This window comes from Sorex fumeus, unplaced genomic scaffold (assembly GCF_029834395.1).
Source record: "Sorex fumeus unplaced genomic scaffold, SorFum_2.1 ptg000003l, whole genome shotgun sequence".
NCBI lineage: Eukaryota > Metazoa > Chordata > Mammalia > Eulipotyphla > Soricidae > Sorex > Sorex fumeus.
Window position 1 is genome coordinate 6804318 of NW_026606060.1, and position 12589 is coordinate 6816906.

The 12589-nt window shown below is 48.2% G+C and overlaps 1 protein-coding gene across 1 annotated transcript; it reads right to left on the reverse strand.

Moving 5' to 3' along the window:
* Positions 1-906: 906 nt before the first annotated feature.
* Positions 907-10260, reverse strand: LOC130024629 (retinol dehydrogenase 13-like). The gene is made up of 6 exons (XM_056115333.1): positions 9853-10260; positions 9468-9710; positions 8946-9035; positions 4356-4544; positions 1783-1889; positions 907-1643 (listed from the first exon to the last, which is right to left on the reverse strand). The coding sequence occupies exons 1-6, from the start codon at positions 10166-10168 to the stop codon at positions 1455-1457; spliced, it is 1134 nt and encodes a 377-aa protein (XP_055971308.1). The 5' UTR covers positions 10169-10260; the 3' UTR covers positions 907-1454.
* Positions 10261-12589: the final 2329 nt, after the last annotated feature.

Here is a 12589-nt window from a genome sequence, read left to right on the forward strand (position 1 = left end):
GCTGACTGGTCCAGCCTTTATGGAAAACAATATGGTCAGTCCTTCAGAAACTAGAAATTGAGCTTCCATATGATGCCGCAATACCACTTCTAGGAATATAATCTGAGGATGCAAAAAAAGCACAGTAGAAATGACCTCTGCCCCTATATGTTCATTGCAGCACTGCTCACAATAGCCAAAACCTGGAAACAACCCAAGTGCCCAAGAACAGACGATTGGTTAAAAAAAAAAAAAAGTTGGTACATCTGCACAATGGAATACTATGCAGCTGTTAGGAGAGGTGAATTTATGAAATTTGTTTATAAGTAAAGTTTATAAGTAGATAGATATGGAGAGTATCATGCTAAGTTAAATGAGTCATAAAGAGAGGAACAGACATAGAAGGACTGCACTCATTTGTGGAGTATAAAGTAGCATAACATGAGACTGACACCCAAGGACAATAGATACAAGGGCCAGGAAGATTGTTCCATAGCTGGAAGCCTGCCTCATGAGCGGTGGGGTGGGGGTGGGGTGGGGAAGGCAGCTGGAAATAGAGAAGGGATCACTAAGAAAATGATGCTTAGAGGAATTGGTCGGGATGGGATATGTGTGCTGAAAGTAGAGAAAGGAGCAAGCATAATAACCTCTCAGTATCTGTATTGCAAGCCATAATGCCCAAAAGTAGAGAGAGAGAGAGTATTGTCCGCCATGCAGGCGGGGGGGGGGGTGGGAAAGTGGGGGTATACTGGGGATATTGGTGGTGGGGAGCGTGCACTGGTGGAGGGATGGGTGTTTGATCATTGTGTGAGTGTAACTCAAACATGAAAGCTTGTTTAAATAAAATATAAATAAATATCTCACGGTGATTCAATAAAAGAAAAAAAAAGAGCTCAGACAAGAAAGAAAAGAGTTCACACTCAGAATTTTGCTCGTCTTATTTCTTGGCTCATCACCCAGGAGCAAGAGGTTGACAGAAAGCTAGAATAGGAACCAGGGATGTGGCTTGGGGCAAAGAACATGGTGCACATGTGAGGGATTCATGTCCTTCCAGCAAGGACAGAAGGATGGATTATCTGCACTGTCCCAGCTGGGGTGATGTCTTAGCAGAAGCTGGCAGAGGCTTTCATCCAGAAGGCACTGTGTGGTATGACCTCCAATGTCAAGAAGTCCAAGTCCAGCTACCAAGAGGCTCGGGTGTGAGTGTTGCCCTTTTGCTGGTCACCGTCCTTGAAACCCTCCTTTCAGCCTGCCTGAAAGAGTTTGACTCCCCTCCCCACCGCCCGCCACTTTGAGCTTCTAAGAGATTCTAATTTCTACTTCCACTGAAGAGTATAGCCCAGGTTCTGGCTTCTCTGCGCTTTCATGCTACTGAGCAGAAGGAAGAGGGAAAAGAGCCCTTCAGCCAGACGAGGTCATCCGTCCAAGGAGGCATGCAGGGAGGGGGGGCGAGGGCAGACAGCAGCCACCAGAGGTCAATCCGTCTGGTCCAGGTTGGTGAGTCGGGCTGTGCTCTGCCAGAGTCTTTGACCCACCTGGCGGTCCAGAGCAATTTCAGAGGGAAGAGTAATCACGCAAGAATTGCTGAAGTATCTTCCAGAAATGCCATCCAGTTCCTTTGCTAAGCACAGGTAGAGGACGGGGACTGCTGATTGTTTGATATCCTGTAGAGACATCAGTGTTTGGGGGGGGGGGGGGGTGCAGGGAGGGGGGCGGGTGGGAGTGGCTGCAGCCAAGGTGGGTAGAAGTCACCCCAGGCAGGGGACACAGAGAAGCAGCCGAGTCAGCATCTCCCCTACCCACCTTCAAGAAGAAGCTTAAAAGCCAGAAGCCAACGCGGTAATACCAGGGGAAAGTCTTCATGATTCCCGTGTAGACCACACCCGGATCCACCGAGTTCACAGTCACACCTGTGCAGAGGACAGAGAGGGGAGCGTGGGGATCTGACCAGGTGAGCGGAGGGTCGGAGGCGGTGCCTGGGGAACAGCAACTGCTCCTTAAGGGACAGGGACTATGGCCTCTGCGTCAGTAACAAGAAACAGAAGATTTGAGAGTGTCAGCTACACTAAGACACAGGTTTATGGGGGGAAATATTTTAACATTTCAAATCACTGCCACTGCCATCCCGTTGTTCATCGATTTGCTCGAGCGGGCACCGGTAACATCTCCATTCATCCCTGTTGCATGCTAGTGTAGCCCAGTGGTGTCTGCTCGCTCCAGGAACACAAAGAGCCTGAGGTTTCAGCAGCCTTTCCTTACTCGGTCTTCCCAACACTGCCACACTGGGGGCTCTTTCAGGGTCAGGGGAATGAGGCCCATTATTGCTACTGTTTTGGGCATATCGAATACGTCACAGATAGCTTGCCAAGCTCTTCTGTGCGGGGGGGAGGGGGGCCTGGGGGGGTGGGGGGATATTCTCGGTAGCTTGCCGGGCTCTCTGAGGGGAAAAACTGCCAATGTTTCAAAAATACATCAAATAATAATGGTGCATCTTTTATCGAAACAATGAATCTAGTCAAAGTAGATTGAGTGTGAACTAGAATTCATCTGCCTCACAGGCATTGGGGGGGTGGTTATTGGGGTTCTTCATGGTGAAAAATAAGTATTGGTAAAGGGAAATGTGTTTGATATTTGCATGACCGAGACCTAAACCTGAAAGCTTTGTAACTTTTCCCACAGTGATTCAATAAATAAATAAATTATTTTTAAAAAAATACATCAAAATCTTCTACATGAGAAAATGATAAAAGTGAAGACTTTATTGTGCTTCATCACATGTATATTGTTTCTTTCGATATTATTTTATTCTAAATTCTACTGAGATTGTTGGTAAGGTGAGAGTTGTAGTAGAGAATCATAATTCTTTTGTAAATGAAACATTTTAATACTTTTTTTAAAGTTGTTTTAAAGTGTTGTCTGGATGGTGAGAGGAATGTGGGGGCCAGAGCGATAGTATAGCGTTTGCTTTGCATGCGGCCGACCCGGGTTCGATCCCCAGCATCCCATATGGTCCCCCAAGCACCGCCAGAAGTAATTCCTGAGTGTAGAGCCAGGAGTAACCTCTGAGCATCACCAGATGTGACCCAAAAAGCAAAAATAGAAAAAAAAAAAAAAAGAGGAACGTGATAGACGCTACTACTACTACAAACACGGGGAATGGTGCCCTGGCTGAGAACTCTGGGGTATTCTCAGAGTCTGGGCAGCCTCCCCTCCACCCCTGTACTTCTGGAAGCCCCGGCAATGCCCACCTCCCACAGCCAATGCCTCGTCAACTCATTGGTGCTGCCTCGTGGCCAGGCCATCACCTAATTCCTCAATAGTGAAATTGCAGTAGAATCACACAAATTAGATGGGAAAGTAACATAGACACCAACTCAACTCAACAAACAAAAATAATAATACAGGAGGCTCAACTACCAACAAGCAGCTTAATAAAATCTTAGACAAGGACATAACAATCCCATGATCAGATATAACAATTTTCACATTTAAAAAAATTAATTTTTTAAATATCTATCGATTTTAATACTGGAGCTTTGTTATCTATCAATTTCAATCCTTGACTTGTATCAAGTTGTGGCTTTTGTCTACATTGTTTTAAAATAAATTTAAGAAAATTAAAACATAAAAAACAAAATACTGGGGCCGAAGTGATAAGCACAGTGGAGAGGGCATTTGCCTTGCACGCAGTCAACCTGGGTTCGATCCCTGGCATCCCTTATGGTCCCCTGAGCTCTTCCAGAAGTCATTCCTGAGCATTGCTGGGTGTGACCCAAAAAGCCAAAAAAAAGCAAAAACAAACAAAATCCTGGGAGAGGGCTGAAGACATAGTTCAGAGGGCTGAGAGTTGAGAGGGCAAATGGCTCAGAGGGCTAGATGCAGGACTTGCATGCTGGAGACCCTGCCGAGTTTCTCAGCAGCAAAGAGTCCCCTGAGCACAGAGGTGGGAGTAACCCCTGAGCACTGCTGGGTGTGGCCCAAAACCACACAGATACACACATGAAATAGTAAATCCAATTAAAAATAAAAGACTGGGCTGAAGAGATAATACAGTGGGTAGAGCCCTTGCCTTGCATGCAGCCAACCCGAGTTCAGTTCCCAAGACCTCATATGCTCCCCTCTACCTTACCTCACAGGGAGTGATCTCTGAATGCAGAGCCAGGAGTAAGCCCTGAGCAGCGCCAGATATGACACAAAAACCTAAAACTAATTAAATTAGATTTAAAACTACTAAAAGAGTGATATGTGTGAAATAATGGTCTCAAGATGGAACTGAGAAAGAGTTGGGGGGCTTAGATGACCAGTTGCTGACTTAGGAGGATGGAGGGTGCCAAGGATTTTATGGCTAGAGGGGTTGGAGCATTGGGGGCACCTACCGGTCCCTTGAAGCCGCTGGGCAAGCTCCCGGGTGAACAAGATGAGCATCAGTTTGGTGGAATAGTAGTTCTGGTTGAAGCCCAAAGGCCTTCCGGTGCCCATCATGTGGTCCTCATCAATGTAGCCGTGCACATGCATAAAGGAAGACAGGTTAACCACTCGTGCTGTGCCTGCCTGCTGCAAAAGCCCTGCGGAAGAGGACAATGCCTTCAAGTCACAGCCTGTGGTGACCCCAGGCCCCTTCCCAGTCAGCCCTCTCAGAGGACACGCAGTAGCCCCTGGCCCAGGCACCAGGGGACCTTGGTGTTGGTTTGTTTTGGTTGTTTTAAATTTGGTGTGTGTGCTTTATTTGTTTGTGGGTTAGTTTGTTTGTTTGGCCACACCCAGCGATACTCAGGGGTTACTCCTGGCTCTGCACTCAGGAAGTACTCATAGCAGTGTTAAGGGAGCATATGGGGTGCCAAGGATTGAACCCAGGTCAGTTGATTGCCATGCAAGTGTCTTACCCCCTGTACTATCTCTCCAGATCCTAATTTTTTTTTCTTGATTGAGGTTCTATGGTTTACAATATTCTTTTTTTTTTTTTTTGCTTTTTGGGTCACACCCAGCGATGCACAGAGGTTACTCCTGGCTCTGCACTCAGAAATCACCCCTAGCAGTGCTCAGGGGACCATATGGGATGCTGGGAATTGAACCCAGGTTGGCCGCATGCCAGGCAAACACCCTACCCGCTGTGCTATTGCTCCAGCCCCTATGGTTTACAATATTCTTAATGATAGTTTCCCGTGTTCATAATTCCTCCCCAAAGGACCCCCATACCCCTTCTTTCGACTCCCCCACCTCTGACTACCAATGAATGAAGTTGGAATCAAGAAATTGTGAATGAACTATAGTTATGGAGTTGTGGTTTATATGCACAATAGGATACTCTGCAGCTCTGAGAAAGGACAAAATCAAGCCATTTGCCATGACATGGATGGAACTAGAGGATATCATGGTGAGTGAAGCCAGTCAGAAAGAAAAGGACAAGAGGCTCAGTCGAGTCTCATCCATGAGTGAATCTGCTGAAAAACCCAGGTGTGTGTAACTTGTGACCGAAATCTACAGGCTCAGATTCGGGAAGGGGCAATCACCCACCATCCATCTCCCTGTGCTTCCAGTAGGTTGGCTTCACGCCCGCAAACTGCCTCTGGCGCCATCTAGGCGAATTAATGACCATAATCCAGAGACTGGATAACCAAGCTCATTGAGATTTCTCGGGAGTTCAAGATGCCACTCTGTCTAACGTTCATTGATTTAAAGAAGGCCTTTGATTCTGTTGAGACGGAAGCGGTCATTGAAGCCCTAGCCAAACAGGGCATTCAAACTCAATACATCAGGATCCTCCGTGAGCTGTATTACGGATTCACTACCAGGATCTCACCATTCTACAAGGAAGTGATTGTTGATGTCAAGAGAGGGGTTCGCCAGGGTGATACCATTTCACCAAAAATCTTCAGTACCCCCTCAAGAACATCATGCGACGACTGGAATGGGAAGGAATTGGAGTGAAGATAGATGGTCGGCAACCACACCACCTCCGCTTTGCTGATGACATCGTTCTAATAAGACCAAACATCAGCAAAGCGGCACAAATGCTGGCCTACTTCTACCATGAGTGTGGAAAGGTCAGACTACAGCTGAATCTTACGAAGACAATGTTTATGAGAAACAGCCTCGTTCCTGATGCCCCATTCGCTCTCAATGGAATGACCATCTCTGAATGCAACAGTTATGTGTACCTAGGTCGAGAAGTCAACATGACGAATGACCTGGCACTTGAATTGCACAGGAGGAAGAGAGCGGCTTGGAACACCTTCAAGAGCGTCGAAGAAATAGCTAAGAGGACGAAGAACCTCTGGCTCCGGGCACATCTCTTTGATTCCACTGTTCCTCCTGCATTAACATACGCCTCAGAGACCTGGGCCCTATGCAAACAGGATGAGAACGCTATTATGGTCTCCCAAAGAGGAATTGAAAGAGCTATGCTTGGAATATCACGATTCACTCAAATGAGAGAAAGAATCCGAAGTTTCGACCTCCGCCGAAAATCAAGAATCAGGGACGCTGTCTCGTTTGCCAAGGTGTCAAAAATCAGATGGGCTGGTCACGTAATGAGATTTAGAGATGACCGCTGGACTAGAGCCGTTACCGACTGGATTCCACGGGATGTCAAAAGACCACATGGCCGCCCACCTACCAGATGGTCAGACTTCTTCATCAAGATCATGAACGATCGGTTTGAGGCTCTTCGTGTTCCTAGAGTGAACAGATGCCATTGGGCTACACTAGCACGCGACAGGGACAAATGGAGACGTTACTGGTGCCCGCTCGAGCAAATCAACGATTAACGGGAAGTCAAGTGATCAAGTGATCAATCCAGAGACTGAGAAGTAAATCTCTCGAAAGAGAACAACAAGAGAGCCACCATTGTATAACTGAAACCCAAGCACAAAAATGTGTAAGTCTACAACTGTACCCCATGGTGTTTCACTAATAAAAATTTTAAAAAATAATAATAAAAAAATAAAATCAATGAAATACAAGAGAGAGAGAGAGAGAGAGAGAGAGAGAGAGAGAGAGAGAGAGAGAGCAACATGTAGCAGAGATGCCTCCGGACCTCAAAGTCACCATCCAGTTAAAAAAAAATTAACCTCAGCTGTATAATCATATTTAAAATTTTAGAATTCCTGGGTCATGAGGCCATGACATCTCATGCCATTGGTGTACCAAGACAAAGTCTTAGCAGTTCCAGGGTGTAATACAACAATCTTCACACACTTTCCTCTAAAGAAATTTTTTTGGATCATGTTTAGTGGATTATTCATAACAAGCAATACAAACTTAAATCTGAAAGGATTTCTGCCAAAACCTTCTGGGTCCTGAGATTTACTCCTGAGTCTCTGGGATCGTGGGCATTAAGCAGTTTGATCAGGAGCCAAAAAAGCCGTTCATGGGCGATGACTTGGGGTCTCGTTGGGGTGGGGAGGACAGAACCGGCTCCACCCCCATCCCGTGAGGCCCAAAATGTCTCATCACTGCGGGCCCAAGTCTGACTGTCCAATGGCCTCTGGAGGATCGTGGCCACTGAGACACCAAGGGGGAGCAGGTGGAGGGACAGTAACCTTTCCCCCCTGGGGTGGCCCAGCGACAGTAACCTACTGCGGGATCCAGACACATTTCTGCCAAAAGCCACTGGGTTTTGAGATTTGTTTCTGAGTCTCTGGGATCATGGTCGTTAAGCAGCTTGATCAGGAACCAGAGAGGCCATTCGTGGGCGATGACTTGGGGTCTCGTTGGGACAGGGAGGACAGGACCAGCTCCACCCCCCATCCCATGAGGCCCAAAAAGTTTCATCACTGTGGGCCAAAGCCTGACTATCCAATGGCCTCTGGAGGATGACAGCCACCAAGCCGCCAAGGGGGAGCAGGTGGAGTAACAAACATCCTTTCCCCCATGGGGTGGCCCGGCGACAGTAACGTACTGTGGGGTCCAGACACATTTCTGCCAAAATCCACTGGGTTTTGAGATTTGTTTCTGAGTCTCTGGGATCATGGTCGTTAAGCAGCTTGATCAGGAACCAGAGAGGCCATTCGTGGGCGATGACTTGGGGTCTCGTTGGGACAGGGAGGACAGGACCAGCTCCACCCCCCATCCCATGAGGCCCAAAAAGTTTCATCACTGTGGGCCAAAGCCTGACTATCCAATGGCCTCTGGAGGATGACAGCCACCAAGCCGCCAAGGGGGAGCAGGTGGAGTAACAAACATCCTTTCCCCCATGGGGTGGCCCGGCGACAGTAACGTACTGTGGGGTCCAGACACATTTCTGCCAAAATCCACTGGGTTTCAAGATTTGTTTCTGAGTTTCTGGGATCATGGTCATTAAGGAGCTTGATCGGAAGCCAGAGAGCCATTCGTGGTTGATGATTTGGGGTCTCCTTGGGGTAGGGAGGACAGGACCAGATCCACCCCCACCCCTGAGGCCCAATGTGTCTCGTCACTGCGGGCCCAAATGTGACTATCCAGTTGCCTCAGACGGATGGCGGCCACCAAGCCACCAGGAGGAACAGCCCAAGGCATGAAACCTATTCCCACCTGGATTGGCCCAGCACCGGTAACCTACTACAGGGACCGGACGCATTTCTGCCAAAAGCCGCTGGGTTTCAAGATTTGTTTCTGAGTCTCTGGGATCACGGTCATTAAGCAGTTCAATTAGGAACCAGAGAGGCCATGCCTCCAATTATATAGCTGAGCTGGAGGTGGTTTGTGGATGTGTCTCCCACATACCTAACTTTTGGCTGTTTACTTTCTTGGTAAATTTTGCCCCAAGTTTTTGGGGTCTGGCCAAAGGCACAGCAGCAATTTGGGAGTATCTGGAAGTCTGAAGGTGCCATCAGGCTGCTGATGCACTCGCCTCACAGGTACCAGATTGACCTGCTGGCGGCACCATACCCCCAAGTATCTCTATTCTTGAGGAAGAAAAAAAAAACAAGTTAAACTCTCTTTGTTTTTTTTTGTTTGCTTATGTTTGGGGGCCTTACCAGCCTTACCTTGGAGAAGATTCGTGAGCAGAAAGGGTCCAATATAATTTGTGGCAAAGGTGACATCAAAACCCTCTGGGGTGAGAATCGTGGGTAATCCTGGGAGAAGATGAGAATGCAGGTAGGAGTGATGGAAGGACTTTCCTCTGGGAGACAAGGTTTGTGGGGGGCGGGGGAGGAGATATACTAGGGTTCCCTTGAAATGCCACAATAGCATGTTTGTGCAAAAATGGTGACAATGAAGCTGGAGGTTCTAACTTCAGGTGAGCTTTTGGAGCTGTGTTTGTGCTTTTGCGGTGGGGAGGCCCACCCTGTGCTGCCCAGGAGCGCCCCCAGGCGGTGCTTAGGGACCCGGGGCGGGCAACAAGCAGGAATCGCTTTCCCCACTGTCCTATCTCCAGCACCACGGGCGCTGTTGACCAATGAGTGGGAGCAGGAGGACAGCGTCCGTTGCGGGAAGATAAGTCTGAGGACAGCCTGGTGGGAAGCCCTGCCGGGAGCGTGTTTGCAGGCAGGTGAGCCGAGTCCTACCACAGACGGCCGCGTTGTTCACCAGCAGGTGTATCTCGGGGTGCTCCCGCTGGAGCCAGCTGGCAAAGCTCCTGACCGAGGCCATGGAGCTCAGATCCACGTCGCCAAGCAGGAGGCGCCCCTTCCCCTTGGTGGCCGCTTGGATCTCCATCTGAGCCCGTCGTCCGCTCTCGGGGTTCCGGCAGGCGAGGATCACGCAGGCCCCACGGAGGGCCAGCTCCTGGGCCACGGCCTTACCGATGCCTGTGGGGGGACGGGGCATGCGGATCTGGGGCCAGTGAGGGGCCAGCGGGCGGACAAGGCGAGCAGCACGCGGGCCGCTGGAAGTCCACTTCCCCGGGGGAAACACTAGGCAGTGAAGGAGCAACGGGAGGGGAGGACTCACCACTGTTGGCCCCGGTCACCACTGCTGTCTTCCCAGTCAGGTCTGTGGGACAGAGATGAAGACCCCAGGGGGGCTTCTGCAGGCGCCTCCAGCCCAGGCTAAGCCCGTAAACCAGAATGGTGAGGACGGGGGCCAGGCCCCAGATCAGAGCGTTCCTCTGGAAGCACATTGGAGAGACTGCCAATTTCACCCTGTCCCGTCCTTTCCCTTGGTCCAAGTTACAGATTAAAAATCTGCAAGAGTTGGACTGAATCAATAACACAGCGGGCGTTTGCCTTGCACTCGGCCAACCCGGGTTCAATTCCCAGCATCCCATATGGTCCCCTAAGCACCACCAGGAGTAATTCTTGAGTGCAGAGCCAGGAGTAACCCCTGTGCATCGCTGAGTGTGATCCAAAAAGCAAAAAAAAAAAAAAGAAGAAGAAAACCTGCAAGAGCTTAATTAATGGCTGAATAATAGCAGTACTCCTACATTATTTTTTAAAATAGAAAATTAAAAAAATAAAAAACACAAAATAATTTTTAATATAAAATTTTTTTTAAAAAAGAAAACTGCAAGAAAGGTTTAACAACATGCAAGTTGAAGTTTGCCTTGCCCTCAGAGTTGTTCTATCATTCTTCTTTGTTGACTTTAACCTCTTGGATTGCATCATCCCAGTTGCTGACTCTGAGGAAAAAAATAAGTAGCCGAATGTAAGGTAGTCAGGAGCCTGTGGGAGGGCTGGGGTGGATTCCTCACCCTATTAAAGAGACAGAACTTGGGCAGTGGCTAGGGTGCTTACCTTGCACGTGGCCCACCTGGGTTCGATCTCTGCCACCGAGCACCTCCAGGAATAATACCTAAGCGCAGAGCCAAGTAGGAGTAACCTGAGCACTGATGGGTGTGGTCCAAAAGACAAAAATAAATAAAAACACGACTTGGGCTGAATTGATAGTATAGCGGGTAGGTGCTTGCCTTGAATGCAACTGAACTAAGTTCAATCACTGGTATCACATATGTTCCTCCAAGCACCGCCTGAGTGCAGGGCCAGGAGTAAGCCCTGAGCATCTACAAACAAACAAAAAACATGTTTTTAAATAAGGATTTTCAAGGCAGACAGTTCAAATGAGGTTGAATTCAAACCTGGCATTCAGGAGGCCCAGGTTCAATTTCACACTAAACCTGAGCCTCCTCCCAGCACCAGGGAAATATCCTGCTGAGCGCTAAGCTGGCAGGAACCCCCAACTTTTGGTCGTGGCCCAAACAAACAAACACTGTCCTCCCATTGTTCATTAATTTGCTCGAGCGGGCCCAGTAACGTCTCCATTGTGAGGCTTCTTGTTACTGTGTTTGGCATATTGAATACTCTCAGTAGCTTGCCAGGCTCTCCGAGAGGGGCAGAGGAATCGAACCCGGCTCGGCTGGGCTGGCTGCACGCAAGGCAAACGCCCTACCGCTGTGCTATCACTCCAGCCCTAGTCGTGGCCCAAAAGTCAAAATAAAAAAGAGCTTTCTCTTATTCAGCCAGTAATTACAATATGCTGTCAAGATAAATGCTTTGTTACTGCCTATATTGATTTAAAAATGCGTTTTCCTCTATTGAGACTAACCTTTCTAGATGGTATAAGCTGGAACTTATGAGAGGTGAGGGTGGTGGTTAGGAAGTAGCTAATCAACGCTCAGTATTAGGGCTTGTGCCATAGCTCAGCCAGTAGGGTGCTTGCTTTGCATGTGGCCAACCCAGGTTCTATTCCCAGCATCTCATATGGTCCCCCAAGACCCATCAGGAGTGGTTTCTGACTGCAGAGCCAGGAGTGAACCCTGAGCACTGCTGGGTGACTCAAAACAAAAAACAAACACCAGCACTCCCAGCATTAGCTTACATTTTTTCAGAACGAAAGCCTGAGCCTTAATTCTAAAGAATAAAGTTTGTCATCTCCTTCAAACATCAGGTATAACGTGTCACTATAACTTATATATGCTGTTAACTGCAAGATCATGATATCCCTGATTTCAGGAAACTCCCTTCTTCTTGCTATAAATGACTTTACCCAACTTCCCTCGATGTAAATGCCCTTTTACCTTAAAAATGATTCCACTATTGTAACTATTTTTGTCCATGCTGTACAGGAACCCCAATGGCATTACTGTACTTGATGCCTTTGTTGCAATTCCATTGTCCTTGTTGTACTGTTTCAGGCTAGATGAGAAGTCACAGGCCCCTCTGACACTCTATATAAATGCTCTCAGAACCAGCTGATAGCTTCAGGTGCTTTGCCTAGTTGCAGGCTCTGCCCAGCCAGCGGTATAAAGAAAGACCTTTTTGTTTTCCTGACAAGTTTCTGTCTGGCTGTGGTGTTTAAGTGAACTTCCATACCACGCAGGAAAGATTTCTCATTGTTGTTGTTTGTTTGGGGGCCACAGCAGTGCTCAGGGCTTACTCCTGGCTCTGTGTTCAGGCGCCTCTCCTGGTAGCCTTGGGGGAGAGCATATGGGCTGCCAACATCAATCCCGGGTCAGCTGCATACAAGGCAAATACTCCACTCACTACACTATTGCTCAGGCCCCAGGTTTGTTTGTTTTTGTTGTTTTGGTTTTTTTTTTTTTAAGTCAAAACAGGCATTTGCAGTTGGCAGTGAACTGACAATCTGCCAGAACAGCAAAAGCAAACCATCGGATTCCTCCTGTTGGGAATCACTGTGCCTGCAGAAACAGGTCATCCCCATGGGACCCTACACTAAGGCAGAAACTTTAAAT

What these genes read in the sequence shown, in the direction of transcription:
- LOC130024629 (XM_056115333.1), bottom strand. Translation starts at nt 10,168, where the DNA reads ATGGGATGCTGGGAATTGAACCCGGGTTGGCCGAGTGCAAGGCAAACG. An exon ending in GGTGACCGGGGCCAACAGTG is followed by an intron (nt 9,711 to 9,852) that starts GTGAGTCCTCCC and finishes GTCCCCCCACAG; the next exon opens with GCATCGGTAAGGCCGTGGCC. An exon ending in GCTCACGAATCTTCTCCAAG is followed by an intron (nt 4,545 to 8,945) that starts GTAAGGCTGGTA and finishes CCTCTTCCGCAG; the next exon opens with GGCTTTTGCAGCAGGCAGGC.